The 20,854-nt window shown below is 42.0% G+C and overlaps 1 protein-coding gene across 7 annotated transcripts; it reads right to left on the reverse strand.

Annotated features, from left to right (window-relative positions):
* Positions 1-6,787: 6,787 nt before the first annotated feature.
* GIN1 (gypsy retrotransposon integrase 1) lies at positions 6,788-20,831 on the reverse strand. 7 transcript variants are annotated; one of them, XM_074569445.1, is made up of 8 exons: positions 20,703-20,831; positions 16,938-17,083; positions 15,847-16,040; positions 14,444-14,749; positions 13,575-13,703; positions 13,314-13,478; positions 12,567-12,852; positions 6,788-7,690 (listed from the first exon to the last, which is right to left on the reverse strand). In XM_074569445.1, the coding sequence occupies exons 2-8, from the start codon at positions 17,074-17,076 to the stop codon at positions 7,392-7,394; spliced, it is 1,518 nt and encodes a 505-aa protein (XP_074425546.1). In that variant the 5' UTR covers positions 17,077-17,083; positions 20,703-20,831; the 3' UTR covers positions 6,788-7,391. The 7 variants fall into 7 exon arrangements, with proteins under 7 accessions (XP_074425546.1, XP_074425544.1, XP_074425545.1 ...); XM_074569443.1 differs by having other exon boundaries at positions 13,575-13,763; positions 20,703-20,811; XM_074569444.1 differs by having other exon boundaries at positions 13,575-13,763; positions 15,847-15,980; positions 20,703-20,791.
* Positions 20,832-20,854: the final 23 nt, after the last annotated feature.

Here is a 20,854-nt window from a genome sequence, read left to right on the forward strand (position 1 = left end):
CTCTCGAGATCCCCCCTGGAATACAGCGTCCAGCTCTGGGTCTGCAGTGCAAGAAAGACCTGTTTGTGCAGGTCCAGTGGAGGGCCACAGAAATGATGAGATGGCTGGAGCACCCCTGCTGTGAGGACAGGCTGAGAGAGTTGGGGCTGCTCAGTCTGGAGAAGAGAAGGCTCCAGGGAGACCTTACAGCAGCCTTCCAGTACCTAAAGGTGGCTTATAAAGAAGACAGAGACTTTTTACCAAGGCCTATAGGGACAGGATGAGCGGTAACGGTTTTAAACTGAAAGAGGGTAGATTTAGATTGGATATCAGGAAGAAATTCTTTACTGTGAGGGTGGTGAGGCACTGGAACAGGTTGCCCAGGGAAGTTGTGGCTGCCCCGTCCCTGGAAGTGTTCAAGGCCAGGCTGGATGGGGTTTGAGCAGCCTGGTCTAGTGGGAGGTGTCCCTGCCCACAGCAGGGGGGTTGGAACTAGATGATCTTTAAGGCCCCTTCCAACCTGAACCATTCTACGATTCTTCAATAACTGCATTGACAAGCAACCAACTACTTTCCAGCAGCAAGCAAACTTCAGCACCTGAAGTTGCATGCTCTAGTTTCATACAGGTACAATGGCAGAAAACCTGAACCTGTTTGAAGGCACTGAATGTTCTTTATCTCTTATTAAAGCTGCATTTTATGAAAACAATGTACCAGAGGCTTCGTACTGCAACAGAAAATTCATGTAAAATGGAAGACAAGCTTTCTGTAATAATAGCTCTTGTTTTAATAAGCCAGCAGACCATCTTCCATCCTGGCAGGTTCTATGTGCTAATATTGCTATTTATGTATTAAATGTTGAATACTGGTCACTCAGTCTCAACTAGTGTATTTGGAGTGCATGCGTTTGATTTATTTTCAGCAATTGTCCCAGTTTAGAACTGCACATTTTCAGGCTTCAAAGACATGACGCTAACTTCCATTATTGTAAGGGCTGAATTTTTTCATTGAAATTAGGCTAGTGAAGTAGCTAAGTAGTAGCTGCCGTAGTACCGTATGGAGCATCTCCCTGTTTTGAGTAATCTGGCGTACTGGAAGTCCTTCAGCGCGGTGGGAAGGTGGCTGCTCTCCGCTGGCAAGCAGCGGGGGGAGCTCGCTGAGAGGGCAGGCTCGGGGCAGGGGGCAACCACAACCTGCCATCAGGAGGGTGTGCTGAACTGCAGCGCGCAGGTTGTCACCCAAGCCACCTGAAGGTGTCCCAATTAAATGAAATTACCATCCCAATTAAGCAGCTGTCCTTGCCACAAGCATCATTAGGTGTAAATTGATTCCTCGGGAAGCATCTTGATTAAGTAGAGTTTTCTAATTAAGCAGAGCACTGTAGTAGTTAATGAGGATTTATAGCTCAATGCAGTAAATTGCAACAGCTGCTTGCTTGCTTGCCAAAGCTAGATTTATGTTTTATCAGAACTTTTAGGTCAGTAATGTCTGTCGTGCTACAGAGGATTAGGATTAAGCATGAGTCATGCTACTGAGAAGGGACTTCGTTGGTTTGACTCTTGCCATTCAAACACGCAACTTCTTATGCCATTCCACGTGGCAACTTCTTTGAAAGACTGTGTGTGTATGAGCGATACAAGCTGTGCGGAGCAGGTCACTGCTGAGCAATTCAAAGGCAACTTTCTTATTTAATGTCATATTAGAAAATACTTTTAAATTTCAAAGGCTGTGTTTACTTTTAAATTTCAAAGGTTGTGTTATGATATAATGCACAGTTTGTGTGGATTCATGTCATGTACTACTAATAAAAAAAAAAACACACCACCACCAACCAAACCAAACAGAACTAAATGTCCAGATCAATTAAAATTAAGAGCTGAAATCAGGCCACTGTATTTTCTATGTAAAATAGATGCTAGTAAACCCTAGAGTTTTAGCACCCTGATTTGCCTTTACCTGTTTTTGTAATTCTTTAGTTTGAAAATATTTTTTCCTCCATTGTGAATTACCAAAATTTGTTTGCAAAATTTACACTAGAACTGAATTGCTCCTCAAAAATCTAGATCCATCTGCGTGGCTAAACATTACTGGCAAAAGAAAGAGGGGAGCGAACAGAGGAGAGGAGGATTTTAAATCTCCAGTGGCAGCTACTTACCCATGCAAAACCTGCAAACTTCTTGCTGTTTCTGGACACGGTGGCTGGAAAACCTAAAGGAGCATCCGGCTGGCTTTGTTACACAAAGGTAATTTGGAGACATACAAGGGGGAGGTGCATGGGAGTCAACTTGGAAGCTGCACTGGAATTTTCTAAATACTGCAGGTCATGAAGGCGTGTTTGCTGAACTGCTCCTTTCTTTACCTCCTTCCTGCTAGTGTTTCTTATGAATTAGTTGCATGCAAAGCACAACATCCTGCGAGTGAAGCTCTGCCTGATTTCATTGTACAACTTTTAAAAAAAAAAAAATAAACAGATGATGTGGAGGCTTTTTTTTTTTTTTCTTCTAGAGAACTGTGCCAGAAGTACCATTTTAAAGATGCAGTGGAGCAATTTGTTCCTCGCAAATAGCCAGTGGTAACAGTTCAGCAAACTAGGGAAAATATTATTAATTACTAATGACATTTACCTTTCAAACGGAAATGTATGAGAGACTTAAATCTTCTGGTCTTTTTTTTTTAATTAGAATTTAAGAATTTTGTCAGAATGGGGATAAGGCAACCCACACAGCCAGCCATAACAGGATAAAGTTGGTGCTACTTATCATGCAGTTTTTAAGATCTTTAAGATCAGAGCCTTGCCGTGGCCACTGCATTCCTCAATGCTTTGATACCCGTCCCCCCCCCATTTGTTACTGCTTTCTTCAGCTGCGGCACATCCTAAAACTGCAGCTTGGGAGAAAATTACTTGCATTAAAAGGGATGCATTAATAAGGACAGTTTCCCACAATTCTGCCGTGTTTCCTTGAGCTGTGTCTCCGGTCGCGCACCACGCCACACATGAGGAACCGGAGGGATGGACTTTTTCCAGGCACTTGTACGTGAGATCCTGCTCACAGCAATCAAGGTTTCAGGAGTACTGGAAGTTTTGGTTTGGGGTTTTTTTTTTTTTTTTGCGGTAATTTTGCAGAGAATGCTGTTTGGGAAAGAAAGGCTGTGAGAAAACAGGCCGTGGTGCAATAGACTGGTTCCTGCTTGTCCCCTCCTGCGGGGACAGGCTGCCACCCTGCGACCGCCTCCGCGGGGAGGCAGGCAGGCAACAACCAGGCTTTCAAGCTCATATGCTCCAAAATAATCAAGCATCTAAAAAAAAAAAAAAAAAAATTCCAGTACATACCATAACCATATGCTAAATCCTGTCGTCTTCCTACTTAAGTCTGCTCCCCTCCTCCCAGGTCTTTAAACTGTGGGAGTGATGGATGATGTCTCCGAGATCAAACATTCAAAAATCAACCTGCTGGGGAACCCCATGTACTATTTACTGCATTTCACTGACATTCTGCACAAAATATAGAACTCGTTTTCTTGTGGACTTTTCTGTCAGGGCTTTCATCACTATGCCTGCCAGCTTTGTGAAGAGCAATGGATATTTTTTTCCAGTCTGTCTGGGAACTGACACTGTGCTAGTCACTTTGTACAGAAGGGGGAAGTGAGGCATAGACAGATTAAAGGCATAAATTGTCAAAAAAAACATCGACTTATTTTATGTACCGAATTTGTGAAATCTGATTCATTCCCTTCCCTTTTAACCCACTTAGATACCAGTTTATCTGTTCAAGGCACTGCTGCTGGCCACCAGCTGCAGCTCTGAATACTCCAGCTCTGCTGCTGAAAGCTACGAGATTCTTGTCAAGCACCCAGAAAAGGACTGGTATATTATGGAAAGTTGTATCCAAGTGACCTGCAGACCATTGCACTAGCAATCTGTGGCAGGGCAGCGCTGCTGGGCAGACTGGGAATGCTGTATTTCCTACAACCTGTCCTGTGTATTCCTGCTACGGGCACAGCCAGGTTCCCGCAGATCCCTTCATCACTGTGACGCGTTGCACAGCGCCAAGGTGAGATGGACCACAGACCACTGCAGCCAGGAGACCCATGGGACGATAAACACGTGCAGCTATCCTCCTCAGAGCCTGCAGTAATGCCTGCTACACCAGGACAAACAAGTAGGCAGCTCAACCCAAGTCCACTTGTATTTGCAAATGTGGTCTTTGTCTGCGTACAAGCAAGGGGGAGGAAAGGAGAACTGACTAGGGAATGCATCTCTCAGGATTAATAGTTCCTGAATCAGGAACTTCCTGAATAGTTCTATCTTGAAGAGCCTTCCTTTTCAAACTAAAGCTTTTTGTGTACCGCTCTCCATTCCAAATGTCTACATGGTTTGCTTACCAAGATTTAAACAGTCGGCCAACAGGCCTTCTAATATGTGTAGAAGAGCGTAATACCCATTTCCTGAAGACGCTGCTAAATCCTGGGGTTTTGTGTCAATTTTAGCCTTCTAATTTAAAAGAGTGTCCGGTCTTGGTGACTTCTAACAAGGCATTTCCTTCTGTCGAACACAGAGGTGGGCAGCCTACTCTCAGGCCAACAGAGATGACAACTGCTCATGTGCCTTGATGAGTTTCTACCACTTGGTGAGACTCTAGAGCTCACATTTTATTTTTAGCTAGTCCAGTACGTTAACTGAAAGCCTCTACGCTGCTCCAGATTGAAAAAATATTCCATTACATATTTTGAAAATACCAAGGTTACTATGCAAAGATTTTGACTCCAGGTCATTAGAGTTGATGCCTGCTGCAGAAGGTCATTGATATGGATGTTGCACCCGAACAAATGAGTAAAGGAAACTTATCTGTTTCTCAAAAGTGTTATTTCCAGAAGACTGTTAACTGCTTGCCGTGAAAAGCAAATCATGACTCATTGGTGCCCTTCAGCAGGGAACATTCAGTTCTAGGGAGAAGAAGGAAAAAACTGTAAAACGTCCGTAGCTGTAAAGCAAGAAACATTATACAAAAGTTCAGGAAGTATTCCAACAAGAGATGAAAGGTTTTCATTCCACAGTAAAACACTCTGAGTGTTTGTACAGTCCTTTCCCTAGCAGATGTTTTTTTTATGGTGTTTTTCATCAAACTGTGAGCTGGTAGTTAGTGCTACTAGCAAACCCAAAGGATAAACATCCATAGTTCTGTGCTGGGAAGTATGAGGGAATCTGCACTTTTTCTTACATGATGTACTCCCCCTTTACTCCTCCCCTCTAAACAACTTGCCACGAGGGGGCACAAACTCTATTAGAAAACAGAATTTCTAAGAATTCTGTTATGAAATAGTCTTTTGCTATTGTCCCAGCATAAATCAAACCTGCGTGCTAGTGAAAAAGAGTACAGGTGGACATTTGTGTGTTTCTCCAAGTCGGTTAAAATACAATCACAAGTTGGCAGGTCAGAGCTCACTGCGGTCACAAAGTATACTCTGACTAACGCTACGCTATGGCAAGGGCACAAGGGGTTTCTCCGAGCTTCCCCAAGCACAGTGTGCTACTTCCAACATCTCAGGTTTCCTGGTGGGTTTTTTTTCCACTGTTTCCATTGATTGTTTTTCACGTCAAACCCCTGTATTTTATTTCAATGAACCTCCCACATGCAGAGACGGCCCCATTTAGGTGCACCGAAGAGGCACTAATGCCTCCTTGTTAATACAGTAGATCAAAATCACCAGGAAGCCTGAATGATCAGCATTACAGTATGATAAATATTTCCTGGTTTTCCCATTCCTCTCACTGTAGCATTTTCTTTCTCTGCAATGTAGCTGTAACAAGTACACAGCACTCGTGCTGCTCAAGCTTCCCCAGAAAACAGCTCTGCTGTACCGTGTGAAATAAGATACTGATCAAGTAAAAAAAGGAAAAAAAAAAAAAAAAAGGGACTGGTTTCCTTTTGCCCCTAACGAAGCACAAAGAAATCTTGCAGACAGCTCCCTTTATTCTCCAATTTTACCCTTTTACCCCGACACTATTTTTTTACGAATTATGTATGTAGATATTGCATGCGTGCACACAATGTATCTAACAATATAACAATCCATCCTAGCAGAAGGTGTCACTTTAGTCAATAATCGCAGTGTAAGAAACAAAGGTACATGGGGAGGAGGAGGGGTTGGCTTCAAGAGCCTGGGCCCCTGTTAAGGATTAGCATTGGAACAATTTCGGCTGCCACACCATTATTTTGAGATGAACCTCCAGTGCCCACGGCACACAGCACCCAAACACATTATCATCTTTAAACTACTATTCCAGGGAAGAAATACTGTATGACCACAGTGCTCATTACTACGGGAAAAAATTCATATCAAAGTAAGGCCACTAATCACAAGTACAGCTTATGTCATATTTACATGTGGGTATTTTTTTTCCTGCTGTTAACTAGTTTGACAGGATTTCCTAGCTTTTTTTTAAAAAAAGAAAAAAAAAAAACAAACAGGAGAAATGTATTTCACCAAGCCCACTTTCTTTACTTCCTTGACACACTAGGCTGATGACTATAAAGGTCAGCTGTCCCCCAGGGGACAGCACGGCTTTTGGGTAAGAGCAGTGAACAGCAAGATGGGCTTCTCAGCTTCTGTATGTTTGTCAATGCCAACACAAACCTTGTTCATCTCCAAGTGCTCTGTGGAGCTGGTACAGAGGAGAAGCCTGTTATGCCAGCATCCACAACCACTGCCCAGCACCTTCTTTCTGAAACAGTCTCGGTGGAGAAAAAGTATGTATGTAGGACTGGATTTTCAGAAGAAACAAAACACTTTGAGTATTAAGTGACTAGAAATGAAAAGCTATAAAAGTCAGTTTGCAGCTTCTCAGAAAGAACAGAAAACTTTTGTAACAGGAAAAGAAGGACGTGAACTTCTCTGGAGGCAAAACTCACAGCAAGTTGCTTAGATTATACTCATCCCACAGTATCTCTGCACAGTAGGAATGAGTCATCTAAGGATTAATGTAAAGGTCATTACAGTGAAATGATGCATTATGTCCTGAGAGGATAATGGTAAGGTACAGCCACCCTGCAGTTCTACCAACAAAATCTGAAATTCAAATGTATGATGGGAACATGCGCTTTTGCTAGGCTGGGCCTGTACTTTTGGTCACTGAGTGAGTGCTTTTCAACACCCACATAAACTAACCACTGGGCATGTACAATGTTCTTAACGTCATACAGCAGTAGAACATGTGCTTTTACTAAGTTGCACATACGTTTTTGGTAACACAGCAATTCCTTCTTCATGCCCTACAAAGTAATCAGTGGACAGCTGCAGTGCTTTTAGTAGTAAAGTAGATTTTGCTAAGGAATTCAGAGCTATTATATTCTTTTCAGTCTGCCACAGAAGTTCCAAACTGTTTGGCAATGAAATGTGACATGAGACTATGCTTAAGTATCCTCTGTCTTGGTCTGAAGTGTCCAACAAGGTGAAGGCCATTGCTCCAGCTTTGCAGTGTTTGATTCAATGCAGTGATCTTCTGTCAGCTCAGACTGAGGTTTACCATCTGTCAATTCTTGGTCTTTGCAGGCTACAGGTGGCATCTGTACAGCAGACATGACATTGCTCGTGTAGGCATTTATTTCTTCTTCAGCAACAGAGTCTTGTTGGCTTGGATTATCGGATCTTTCAGATAAGCCGATATAGTCATGGTCAACAACTACTGCACCTTGTAAAAAGTAATGGTTATCTGTAAAAGAAAAGTAGCCATTAAGATCCGTTAAGTCATACTTAAGATGTTAGTTAGGTGCTAACTTACTTTTCAAAACAATTTCCGTAAGAGGACAAGAATGTTTGAGCGACAGCGGTGTGATAATGTGGGTTTCCCAATTTCACTGAGCATCAAATATTTGGCTGCATCTCATTACATCCACAAAATAATGCTTGCAATGCTCTACACTACGAGTTTTTCTTTGCTAGGTCTATGACTAGCTTGATGTGTGTCATAGTCACATAGTGAACTAATACCTTAAATGAATGGGCACACAAATTCTTCCATTTTGTGCACACACAGACAGAAATGTGGCTATTCCAAACTCTTGCTGGGAAATTTAACGCACAACAGGCTTTTTGAAGATGTAAAAACATCTTCAAGAAACAAAACAGTTTTATAGAATTTAAAGACAACAATGGTGATTGCTACTGTATGGTACTATTGAGTTTCTCTTCTATCCAATATTATCTCTGCACTGGTTACTGTGTTTGACTTTTCCAAATGAGTTCAAATGAAGTGAAAACAGTCTGACCAGACCCATTAAAAGTGTGCTTGTCAACATGATGTTAATACTTCTGTTCTGGAAGATGAGTTTAAGGCGTATCTACTGGTGGGAGTCTGTTATAGACTGCCCAACCAGCATGTAGAGGTAGATGAAATACTCTACAAGCAGCTGGGAGAAGTCTCAAGATCACTAGCTCTTGTCCTCGTGCAAGACTTCAACCTACCAGATATCTGCTGGAAATACAATACAGCTGCAAGGGAACAGTCTCGGAGGTTCGTGAATTGTGTTGAGGATAGCTTCCTGACAGAGCTGGTGAAGGAGCCGGCTAGGGAAGGAGCCCTGCTGGACCTGTTGTTTGTAAAGAGACAGTCGGAGGCCACCTTGGGCATAGCGATCATGAAATCACAGAGCTTTTGATTCTTAGAGAAGCAAGGGGGGGGTGTCAGCAGAACTGCTACCTTGGACTTCCGGAGGACAGACTTTGGTCTTTTCAGGAAGCTGCTTGACAGAATCCCTTGGGAGGCAGTCCTGAAGGGCAAAGGAGTCCAGGAAGGCCGGATGTTTCTCAAGAAGGAAGTCTTAAAGGCGCAGGCTGTCGCCATGCGCCAAAAAATGAGCCATCAGGGAAAAAGAACGGCCTGGCTGAATATGGAGATACGGTTGCAACTGAGGGAAAAAAAGGAGAGCTTATGGCTTTTGGAAGAAGGGGCAGGCAACTCAGGAAGACTGCAAAGATGTTATAAGGCTACGCAGAGAGAAAATTAGGAGGGCCAAAGCCCAACTGGAACTTAACCTTGCTTTAGATGTTAAGAACAATAAAAAAGTTTCTATAAATACATTAGTAATAAAAGGAGGACTAAGGAGAATCTCCATCCTTTATTAGACGGGGGCAGTAACATGGTGACAAAGGATGAGGAAAAGACTAAGGTACTTAATGCCTTTTTTGCCTCAGTCTTTAGTAATAGAATTGCTTATTCCCTGAGTAGCCAGACCCCTGAGCTAATAAATAGGGGCAGTAAGCAGAATGAAGCCCCCATAACCCAAAGGGAGATGGTGACAGACCTGCTACAGCACCTGGACATACACGAGTCTATGGGGCCAGATGGGATCCACCTGAGGGTACGGAAGTGCTCACCAAGCCATTTTCCATCATTTACCAGAAGTCCTGGCTAACGGGGGAGGTTCCAGTTGACTGGCATCTAGCAAATGTGACACACATCCACAAGAAGGGCCAGAAGTAGGATCTGGGGAACTGCAGGTCTGTCAGCCTGACCTTGGTGCCAGGGAAGGCCATGGAAAGATCATCCTGAGTGCCATTATACAGCACATGAAGGACAACCAGGCTATCAGGTCTAGTCATCATGGGTTCATGAAAGGCAGGTCCTGCTTGACAAACCTGATCTCCTTCTATGACAAGATGACCTGCTGGGTCAGGAGGCTGAGGGGAGACCTTATTGCTCTCTACAACTACCTGAAAGGAGGTTGTAACGAGGTGTTTGTCAGTCTCTTCTCCCAAGTAACAAGCAACAGGACAAGAGGAAAGGGCCTCAAGTTGAGCTAGTGGATGTTTAGATTAGATATTAGGCAAAATTTTTGTACTGAAAGGGTTATCAAGCATTGGAACAGGCTGCCCAGGGAAGTGGTGGAATCATCATCCCTGAAGGTATTTAAAAGATGAATAGAGGTAGTGCTTAGCGATATGTTTAGTGATGGTTTTTGTCAGTGTTAGGTTTATGGTTGGACTCTAAGGTCCCTTCCAACTTAGACAATTCTATGATTCTATGATTCTTGCTCACACAAGGACCTTAATGTGAAATTATGTGTTCTGTTAAATCAGAAGAGGTATTCAACAAATAAGTATCTCTATACAGGGGGATACAAATTCCTTTAAAAGATGTAGGTCCAAAGAGGAACCTTTGTGGGAGCTACTGTGGAGGTTAAACTGCACTTTTCTGGCCATATTTCTCAACAGATGCGTCCTAGACCTGCCTATTTGAACTCCTAAATCATTTGAGCACTGGATCCAGAGGCATTCTCTTGAGTTTAATATTTAAACCAAACTACACTCAAACAAGGAAAACAAAACATTGCTTCAGACACATAGAACTACGTATGCATAAGGTGTCCTGGAAACTCTGCCTGGCTGTAAGGACACCCAGGTAGCAAGCAACCCAGGTACAGCCCAACTGTGAACCTGTGATGTCTGTACTAGGGCTCTATCAATGCACAAACTCAGGATTTATCTTTAGACCAAGAGTGTTACAAAAGGTTGTGAAAAATACCTTGCTTCTGATTGCACATTCTTACCCACAAAAGATTTTTTTCCTCACATAAAAAATGAGCACTCCGTTTTCAGGCTTTGTCTTTCCTCTTTAAAACTCCCAAATTCACACATCTAAAGTGTGATATACACAAGACACACTTCAGATTTTTGGAGCAAGGTAAGCAAAACACTTAGTAACACTTACAAAGTTGGTAGGCAAGGCTACAAATATCCTCACCTCAGATGTACTTTTTTTTTTTTTTCCGTGTTCTCTGTGATTTATTTCACAGAGAAACAATGAAAATGCTTTGTTCCCACCCCAGGTTATGCCACCAGTGGCATAACCTACCAGCCACCAGACAGTGGCTGTCCCACAGTAGCAGGAATAATAAATAAGTTGCAGACAAAAAAAAGTCAACCTAGTAAAGAGAAGTCCTTTGTTACAAAGGCACACGTGTTTATGGATGAAAAGATGTCACTCATTATGCCATTCACTGCCCGGTTTCACTGCTCTTATCCAACTGAAATAATACCCTTTTTTCATTACTGTTAGGCTGTTGGATAAAGGCAGGCAATTATTTTGGCAAAGCCTGGTTTACCTCTACACAATGTAAGTATGTATGAATATTGGTCTATAATTTTAAGATTTCTAAGTATTCACAACCCATTGAATTTTTTGCCTGTGTTGGGCAACTAATCTTTAGTCACTTCCTGGCAAAGGGAAGAAACTCTATGTTTACATACTGCTTCTGCAGTATTTACTGGTAAACATAGTAGGCTCTGATCCTACAAAGACAACGACAGTTCACTTTTTATACTGTGACACAATTTACCAAAGTCATTGTAATAGCTGGAGATCATCTGCATGCTTGACATGCATGTGATTTCTTCCTTACAGATCAGCAATTTAATGAGGAACTGGAAGCCACAGAGTGATCGTCCAACAGTAAAAACAGCGTCCTGGAGACGTGACATGAAATCGGTATTTTGGTTATGAAATCTGTAACCAACAACTGGCATAAATATCAGCTTCTCACATGAAATTCCAGAATTAGTTTCAGCTTTGCAAATCTCTCAGCTTTAAGAGGTGATAGAAGAAATTACCATCTCAATGCAGTTTATGCATTTTCAAGAACCAAATCTTAACCACACATGCCAATAGGGTGGGAATTGTTCTACTTTTCAAGAACCCTGAACCAAAAAGCATCTTGTTCTACAGCAGAAGCATTCTAAACACTGAGTATTCATTTTCCTCAAAATGCCTGTGGTAACTCAGAGACAGCATCAACAGAAAAGAAGCAGCTGCTACTGTTTGACTAACATGGCAGCATTGCAAAAGGACACACTGAATGTGTAAGAGCAAGCATGGCTGTTGATTACCCAAGTCTTTGGGAATTTCTAGCATTCCGACTGCAGAGCACGACTATTTTATTTGCTCTGGTAAAAGAAACACATTTATTTCTTCAGTAGCACAATTTAAAATAAACTGTTCATTTAATCAGTTCTCTGATGTAGTCTTTCTATTCTAAGGCTTTAGAGGCCACTCTTTTGTTGTTAAAGAAAAAAGTCTAAATATGTACCATCTGCACTAGTCAGACTAAGTAAGAAAAAAAAAAATAGGTTTCCATTGCACAAGCAAAATAAATGTGAATCCTGTCCACATCAAAACAGAAACACATTCAGAAAATGCCCTTTGAATACAGTTCAGACTGATTGTACTTCTAGCATGTTTTCAGCAGCCAGCATCAACAGGGCCAAACCACAGAAGTAACTCTAATGGAAGCTATTTTTAAACAGACTTTAAACATGATTCATTAGCTCAGTTCCATGCTGCGCATAGGTTTGAAGCCGCTCACACTCACTGTTCTCCTTACTGAAAACTGCAATTATTACATTATTACCCAGCATTAGTTTAATTCACACTCGTGAGTGAATGAGACTTGTTCACTCTGATAACCTAACCTAACACCAAGACATGACAGGAAAGTTAAAAGTAAAAAATAATAATAAAAAACCCTACAAAATTATAGATAGACAGACAGACATATAGATAGATAAAAATACACACACACATATATATACACCTTTTTCACTGGATCTTATGTATGGCTTGAGGTGAGACATCTTGATGGGTCTTTTCAACCTGGATCCTGTGGCATCTCTTAATATTGCACAGCCATTATCTGTGATATAATCTATAATACAAGGACCAACCCATTCTGACTGGAAACGACCATCTTTCCACCAGTTTTTTCTTTGCCTAAGGACTTCATGACCAACTTTAAGTCGAAGAGTATTTAATTGCTTTGACTTCTTTCTGACAGTGATTTTGTTTCTGATTTTTTGTTCATCTGAAGTGTTTTTCTCCACCTGTGGAAAGATGCATATGAATTACATTTTATTTTTCCAAAAGTAATCACAAATTTTCATAACATTGGTTAATAATGCATAAGCATAACACCAAGTGGTTTTCCATGTGTGTATTTCATAACATGTAGGGCTGGACAGTTCTGAAGAAACTGATATCTTCATAAATCAACAGTCCATAGGCAATGGTTTTCAGTTGCCATAGATATGTAGCCCTCTAAGTCAGGTATGAATCTCTCGGCAACAAGTCTCTTCTAAGGTTAGTCCCTCCAAATACATGCAAAAATTGTTACACTGGAATCTAGGAATCACAGGCAAAGGGAAAAAAAACAACCAACCAACCAAAAACACACAAACCCCCCCACATTGCTTTAAAAGGGTAGCTATACTTTATACTTCAAGCCGTTACATCTTTTTTTATCTTCAGCCTTGTTACTAGTAAAATTTGAATATATAACATTTACCTGGCAATCTGAGGTTTTCTCTTCTTCCAGTGCTTGACTGGCTTTTTTAGTTGTTTCCAATATTTTGGCAAACATACTGCATCCTCCTTCCACACATATATTCATGGGCTCAACATGTGGGTTGCGATTAAACATTTGGAAATATGGGGTGTTTTGATCTGGCTCCTATTTAAATGGGGAGCAAAAAGCAAGCAAGTTTAGCATACAGCTTTGTAGCTATTTTGGGGGACTTCAGTCAAAAGAGGAAGAACCTTCACATACCAAATTTGTCAAATTGAAAGCATAGGCAATAGCAGACAAATGCTCATCCCAATCATTTGGATGGTCTGTGCAGTGTTTGTCAAGGAAAGCTTTAATTGTCTTGCACGTTCTTTCATTTACATCATCTGTCTGAGGATAAGACAATACAATTTGTTTCATTCCAAACAGTGCAAACAGTTCTTCATTTATCTTCAAAAGAAAAAGAACACAATTACTGAAGGTTTCCCTCTTCCGCATCACAGTTCCAGTAAACAAACGCAGTTTTCCACCTCTTGTTGCTATGATGGTGACTGAGCGAAAGTCTTGCATACACATTCCCACCAAAAAGTCCACGGTTTGAGAGTGAGAGCTACAGGAATCAGTACGGCTTAGGAGCCAGTAATTGATGGTTTCTAAACACACTTCTGCCACTAACTCAATCTGTCGTTTCCTCTATATCATAGTCTCATGATTTCATCATCTTTAAGAGGATCCAAGTGTGAAAAGTTCTTCATAATCACCATAGGCCAGTATTAGAAATACCCTTTCCTATCTGCTATATTGGACAATATGGATGAATGAAATACAGCATGTTGGGAGTGTGAAAGCTTGTGCTAGTTCAACTGAGTAACAAAACCTGCACTATGACTGACAGTAAATGATTTTGCTTTGTTCTTTATCCAAATAATAAACCCCTGGGAAACCTGGCATAATGTTACAATTGCATATAATTGGTTTGTCATTTTCTGTATGTACTAACTTATTTTTTTCTTTTAATTAAAGAAAAAATATTTACAGACTTTTTCAAGAATAGTCTAAAATTCAAATTTAATACATGGTAAAATGCACTTTTTTCCTGGGGGAAAGACACCAGCCATGTAAGTACTTACCTGATAAACAAGCTCCTTCCCTTGATCAATAGGCATTTTTTGAGGTGGCCCATATAAGAAAAACACATTTATGATTGCTTTAGCAATTTCAGCTGCTGAAGTGTCATGCAGCGGGAAGATAACAGTCCACCTTGTAAACAAATCTGTCATAACTATGATGTACTTGTGGCTTCTGTTGGTAATATTAAAAGGTCCCATTAGGTCTATAGTGACTGCTGTCCACGGGTCCTCAGCTTTGATAGGGTGTGTTTTGGGTGCGGTGGTGGTTGTATTCTTTGCCACTTGGCAATGCTGGCAAGCATACACCTAGTGCAAAAATCAAGGAAGACGCTATCAATAAAAAGCGATGGTTAAGGTTTAAGACAATCAGCAGGATCATAAGTGTCCACTATTCCTCTCTAAGTTATGGCAGACCAGGCAACACAAAACAAATTCGCTTTATCATCTTTCTTATAATTTCTTACACTTAAGACTTTTCAGCCCTAGCATAAAAACAAAACAAACCCAAACAACAGTGAAGGCCAGGAGAAGCACAAGTGCAGGAATTCATAGCTGAACTCTGCCCATCGTGAAAGCACTGCGCTCTTTCAAGTCCATAGTATAAATTTTAATATCCATTACTATCTGTAAATACTAAGGGAAGTATGAAGCAGCTGGGATCAAAAGAAAGTCCCAGTCATTCCCCTTTTGTTTCTACGGTGTATGCTGTGGATGAAAAACATTGGCATTGTACATAATCTTCTATTAATAACATGGAACGGCTTTATCTACAGGACAGAGCCCCTTTGTCCAAGTCTGAATTGAAAGCAAAGACCCATTTTCAGTTGATGTTACAGTTGCACATGAACCCAAAGTATTCAGGTGATGCAGCAAGCTGACAGCAACAGTAATTTGGCCATAAAGGACATTTACATACAGTTTCCTCAAGGACCACATTCTGCCTGGGGATCATGTCCATGTACCTTTGGGCGAAGCAGAAGGAACTTTCCCAAGAAGTGATTTGTTTAACTATTTCCTGAACATGCCTAATTGTAAGGCAGATGCACCATTTTCATGTTCTTATCTGCCAGCAACCACTCTAGCCACATATCCTTGGGATGATACAATGCAACCTAACAAAGACCTGTAAGAGTCCTTGCAAGAGAAATCCCTCTCAAAGACCAGATGTGCCCTGCATGCTTAAAGGCAGTATGGCTCCCCAGCACTATGCAAGCCACATGGTCAGTAGTAAAAGAAAAAAGGAAACACTATGCTTTCCCAAGAAGACCGTTTACAATTTGATTGTAAGCTTACATTTCCTCCCCGTGAAGCTGTACGGGTGCTTTCTGTTATCAGTCATATGATTACAAAATGTTTGTAACAGACTACATTGAAAAAAGTATCCTGTGGCTATGAGACCGTACCCACTGCTTGACGTCATTTGTTACAGAGGTCCAGTAGTAATTAGATTCCACTAAAGTCAGTGTCCTTGATATACCATGATGAGTGCCAGCAGCATTTTCGTGGCATTTCTCAAGCACCTTTTTCTTCTCTTCATCTGAAAAAATTACCAGCCGCATTTGTTTTCTGTCTTTTCCAACATAGAACAATTTATTTTCTGAAAGAAGAAAAGTACCAGCAAATTATATGCAAGTGCTTTGTCTTTTGTTTAGTTAACTAAACCACTGTGCATGATCTGGTGCAGAATTTATTAGATCAACTTCAATTCAATTCTGTGTAGATGTAGCTTTTTGTTTACAAGCACTTTAATTATGTCCTCCAAAGAGCCCACTGATCACCTATGTTTCTTAATCTGGACATGAGGCCTTATGAGGGCAAGTCAAAATGCAAACAATGTTCCCACAGGAAGTCTGACTGAAACACAAACTAATGCCGGGGGTGGGAAGGGGAGGTAGGACGTGTTATGAGACTTACTGTGTCTGCCTGCCAGCAACCTGACATTGCTATTTGCAGCTTTAACTCCTCCCTGCCTTCTCTCTACGTAGACTTGGCAGGTTTGATGGGACTGCGAGAGCACAGCAGACTACAGAGGCTCATATACCTCCTCACAGGGATGCAGTAAAGCTGTGAAGGGCCAGGAGGCTCTAAGGTGACAGATGGCAAAGCCATCCTTGCACTTCTGCCCAGCCACACACAGCGTCCTCTGGACAGGACCGAGCATTCCTCGTCTACAGCTGCAGATCAGAATTTCCCCTTTCTGTAGTCCTTTGAATTATGGATTGCAATGGCTATGTATTTCCGCAGTATCTAGAACAAGGTTTGGCTTTTAAATAGACATATAAATCCCTCCTGGAAAGGACTAAAGCAGATTGAGTTTCCTTTCCTGTAAACATCCTGTTATATATTAACAAGGGTTAAGCAGAGTGTTTGTTTCATAGAGAATGTATATTACAATCATATTATGCTGCAGAGCAAGATCTCACTTTCTCTTTTTGTATCAGCAAATCTTCACCTAAAAATCTATTTTCATAGTAGTTTGAGAGAATCTTTTTACCTTTGAAAACAAATTTTTTGGCTGCTCTCCTGATTCCACTTCTTTCACTTGATAATGTTGTGGGATGATACTCCCCTGTTCGCTTGTAGTATGCAATCTGCTTCAGGTGGAGTCCACCATTTTTTCCACTACGGACCATTGCTAACCTGAACAAATGCACAGTATTTGTTATAGATGGAGCAACTGTCAGAGGAGCACATCTTCAGTTTGTACTGTTTTCTTTGTAGTTCAGCAGTATCCTGATAACGTGGCATCTAAGAGGACGTTACACCATCCACTGCACTGCTCTTGAGACCCCCATGCTATCAACTTAAGCAATAGGGAACACTGCTTGACACACTAATTTTGTTCTACGTAAAGTTGGTTTTGTCAACCTGTATTTTAAAACTTCCAAACAATGGGGACTTCCATTATATTCATTGGACAGATGGAAAAATGAGACTAGAGAGAAAAAAATAGCTCTTCTCATTCTTAAACACTTGGATAGCTCTCAGATGCAGGTATGCTGGAGATTATATGTGTCCAAAGAGCCACCTTAGTCGGAAAAAACCCACATAGACAAATAGGAAAAAACAACTCCCTAGAGAGAAACTGATGGAAATTTATTTTGTTCATTAATTCATCTGACTTTTAGATTCTGAAGTCCCAAACCAGACTCCGCATGTAAGGTAACAATTCATTCCCTGACACGGGCTGCCTTCCCTGATCACATTAATAAACATCATTAGTAAAATGCGTCATTGGTACAGGAAAAGTTTGCATCTAGCAAGAATAGCATCAAAATAATTAGGAATTAATGACAAGCAGAAATATTCACAGGCAGAAATATTCATGCATGCTCTATACGATTTCAGTGACTTATTATTTTTTTCCAAATCTGCTCCAGCAGCAATGAAGATGTCGATGGAATGGCAGTTTGATTCTGCTCTAATTGATGTCTACAAGAGCAGGATCAGGCTTGGGGTCTGCCATGTTGTAATTTCTTAATGAATGCTGATTATCCACAGCATTGCACAAATTTCTCCCTTATCCTGCCAGTGTCTCAAGACTAGACAATGTAACAACATGTAGCCTGCTAAAAAGAGAAATCAGTTTGTCTGCCGTATCTGCTAAGTAGCATATAATTACGGGGAAGTGACAGCATCCAGTCACTGTGGAATCCATGTTATCTCATTGAACCCTGATGCTATTTGAAAGCCAATTGGGTTAAGTCAGGATGTTTATTGTTCTACTTATGGATTCTCACCTACCTTTACTACACTGGGAGTGTGAAGGGGGCAAAGAGCTCTAAAAAGTGATTATGCCTCCTTTTATTTACTCTGTTCCTCACAGAAAATAAAATGCTGCATGATATTTACAGAATATGACATTATACATATACAGTTGGGCTAAACATTGCTGTGTTATCAGTGTTAAATGCATGCCAGGAACTTCACACTTAGCAAGAAGACCTTTGCCCCACTGAATACTTAATTTTGCACAACCTAGAGCTGGCTTTCAAAACCAGCCAAGTCTCTTGTCATACAACATTTGCGTTTTAAAGTAAAATTCTCACACCTAAGAGAACGAGCACAGACAAACTTTTCACCGCTACAATCCTGTCTGCAAGGAAAGAGGGTGTTTCAGAACAGGGAAGGAGCAGAGCCAGAACAGAGTGCTGTTCCTAGTGATTTTGGCTGGCACAGCAGTTTTGTGTAAATTTACATCTGATACTACAAGCCAAAGCAACCCACTGAGCTGGTAAATTGGATAACAACAAAAAGGAAGGTGAGGCTACCACGTTAAAATTCATGTTTCTGTTGTTTTACAGAAGTCAATTAACTAGCATTTCTGACAGTAAAAGCGTACCGGTGAAGAGCAATTAATATATCTTATCTACCAGGGACATGCGTTCAAGCTTCATTCAGGGCTCTCCCAAAGGCCATCCCGCAGTTACCCAAGCATGGCTGGAAGTCAAAACTACCCAGGTATGGTTTATCACTTAACCACTGGAATGACAGACCATTTTGGCTCGACACAGACTTTCACACATGGCAAGAAAAGATGTTCCAGAACAATCTTTATTCTTCCAATACTTCTTCTCATGAAACTCTTGCCTGAAAATTAATATTCTCCATGTAGTACATGGTTAGCAATTCTAACAAAATGAAGTTGCACAACAGTAAGATACATCTGAGCAGGACCACAGCTTATACTTCAGCTAAACAGAAATTATATCCTCATTCCTGCAATGGCCGTTTCTACTATAAAAGTTTAGAAGAGCGTACATAAGCAAATGAAGAAAGAATGCATTATATAGTATCCATATATATTTAATATATTTAGTAGGATCCCAATCCATTAAACTTAAGTGCTTCAATAGTCTGCTGGATTGCTGCTTAGAGGACAACATTAAACCAGCTTCATTCCTGAGTATTTAGTTTCCTATGTCCCTACTCCCCAGTTTTTTTCCCCAATTCCTAATTTACTTTGTTTGGCCTAATCTTAAAAAAAAACAACAACAAAAAAAAAAACCCCTAACAAATTATAAAGTATTCTGGGTTTGTTATTTAGAATAAACCATACTACTTCAGATAATTCATATGCTCTCTCTCTTAATACTCATAATGTCTAGTCTGTAACAATGAAAGGCTTCTGCAATCAGTCATCGATCCTTAATACCTTTGAAGCTGGAAAAGAATACACTGCTTTACAAGGAAAGTATTTCAGCAAAGAGAACAAAACTCCCATATAACAAGGGCTCTTTTTGCTTTAGTGTCTTAGGCAGAACAATCATACCTGCTTCATACAAACTTAACACTTTCTAACGCTCATCCCTCCACCCCCCCAATCACAATCCTAACTGCAAAACTCTCTTTTTTCAGTCCAGCTTTTGAGTACTTCCCCTGCCTTTATCTCACATTCCTACGAGAAATAGGAATTCCTCATGGAGCCTTGAATACATCTTTTCTAACCAAAGCGCTTCCAGGAACCTGTAAATGAGACAAACACACTCACCTGCATCTCTCCCCCCCCTAGATTTTGCAAGCCTGAGCCATTTTTGACAGAGACACCTGACATTTCAGAACACCTTTACTTCTTAGGTATCTCCACCTTCAGTCTTGACACCACCCAACAGGCCTTTGGCACCATTAGGCCACACACAGGCCTCGGTCAGGATGGAATGTCACTGCAGATGACAACGCCGCCACCTCGGAGGCACAGGCAACTAAATCAAACCACTGCCCTAATCCCTGACCGACGCCTCGCAAATACCCCTTCATCGTTCACTGCGACCGCCACACGGGGACAGGAGAGGTGAGCAGGCCTGGCCCCCACAGAGGGCCGGCGGCCAGTGGAGCCCAGAGGGTAGGCACGCTAAGCCGAAGGGGCCTCATGGCCCGCGGCAGCGCCAGCCGTACCTCCCCGAAGCCTTTCCTCTGGGCAAGGCGTCCCGCCCGCCCTCAGCATCGCCCGCCGCAGCAACGCCACAGCCCCAAGGCCGCGCCCAAGCCCAGTTCACTCCCGACGCCTGGACTACAGCCCCCAGCATGCAACGCGCCAGCCGCCAGCGCCCTGCCGCAACGCCCCTGCCCGCGCAGGGCACGCTGGGAGCAGTAGTCCCGCCTGGCCAGACGCGGCAAGCCTCACGCATGCGCGAATCGACGCCGACGCGATCTTTTTCCTTCCTCCCCCTCCGCCCCACCTCTCCCCGCCGCCGCCGTTCCCTGTCCCCTCCTCTCGGCTCCGCAGACCGGCCACTGCGGAAAGCCGCCGGGCACGCACCTGCTCCAGCAGAGGTATCGGCGCGACCGGCCCCGGGGCCTCTGCCCTGACCCCCGCCCGCCCTCCCTCTCCCCTTTTCCCGGCCTCCTGAGCGCAACAGCGGCCCTTGCGCCCCGAGACTTATGTGGCGCCCCCGGAAGTGGTGGGAGGGC

Source organism: Larus michahellis, chromosome Z (assembly GCF_964199755.1).
Source record: "Larus michahellis chromosome Z, bLarMic1.1, whole genome shotgun sequence".
NCBI lineage: Eukaryota > Metazoa > Chordata > Aves > Charadriiformes > Laridae > Larus > Larus michahellis.

Coding starts and splice junctions, on each gene's coding strand:
- GIN1 (XM_074569439.1), bottom strand. CDS start 20,571: ATGCGTGAGGCTTGCCGCGTCTGGCCAGGCGGGACTACTGCTCCCAGC. Junction 14,750..15,846: donor CAAATGACGTCAAGCAGTGG/GTACGGTCTCAT, acceptor TTTTTGCACTAG/GTGTATGCTTGCCAGCATTG. Junction 13,479..13,574: donor CTTTCAATTTGACAAATTTG/GTATGTGAAGGT, acceptor CCATTTAAATAG/GAGCCAGATCAAAACACCCC.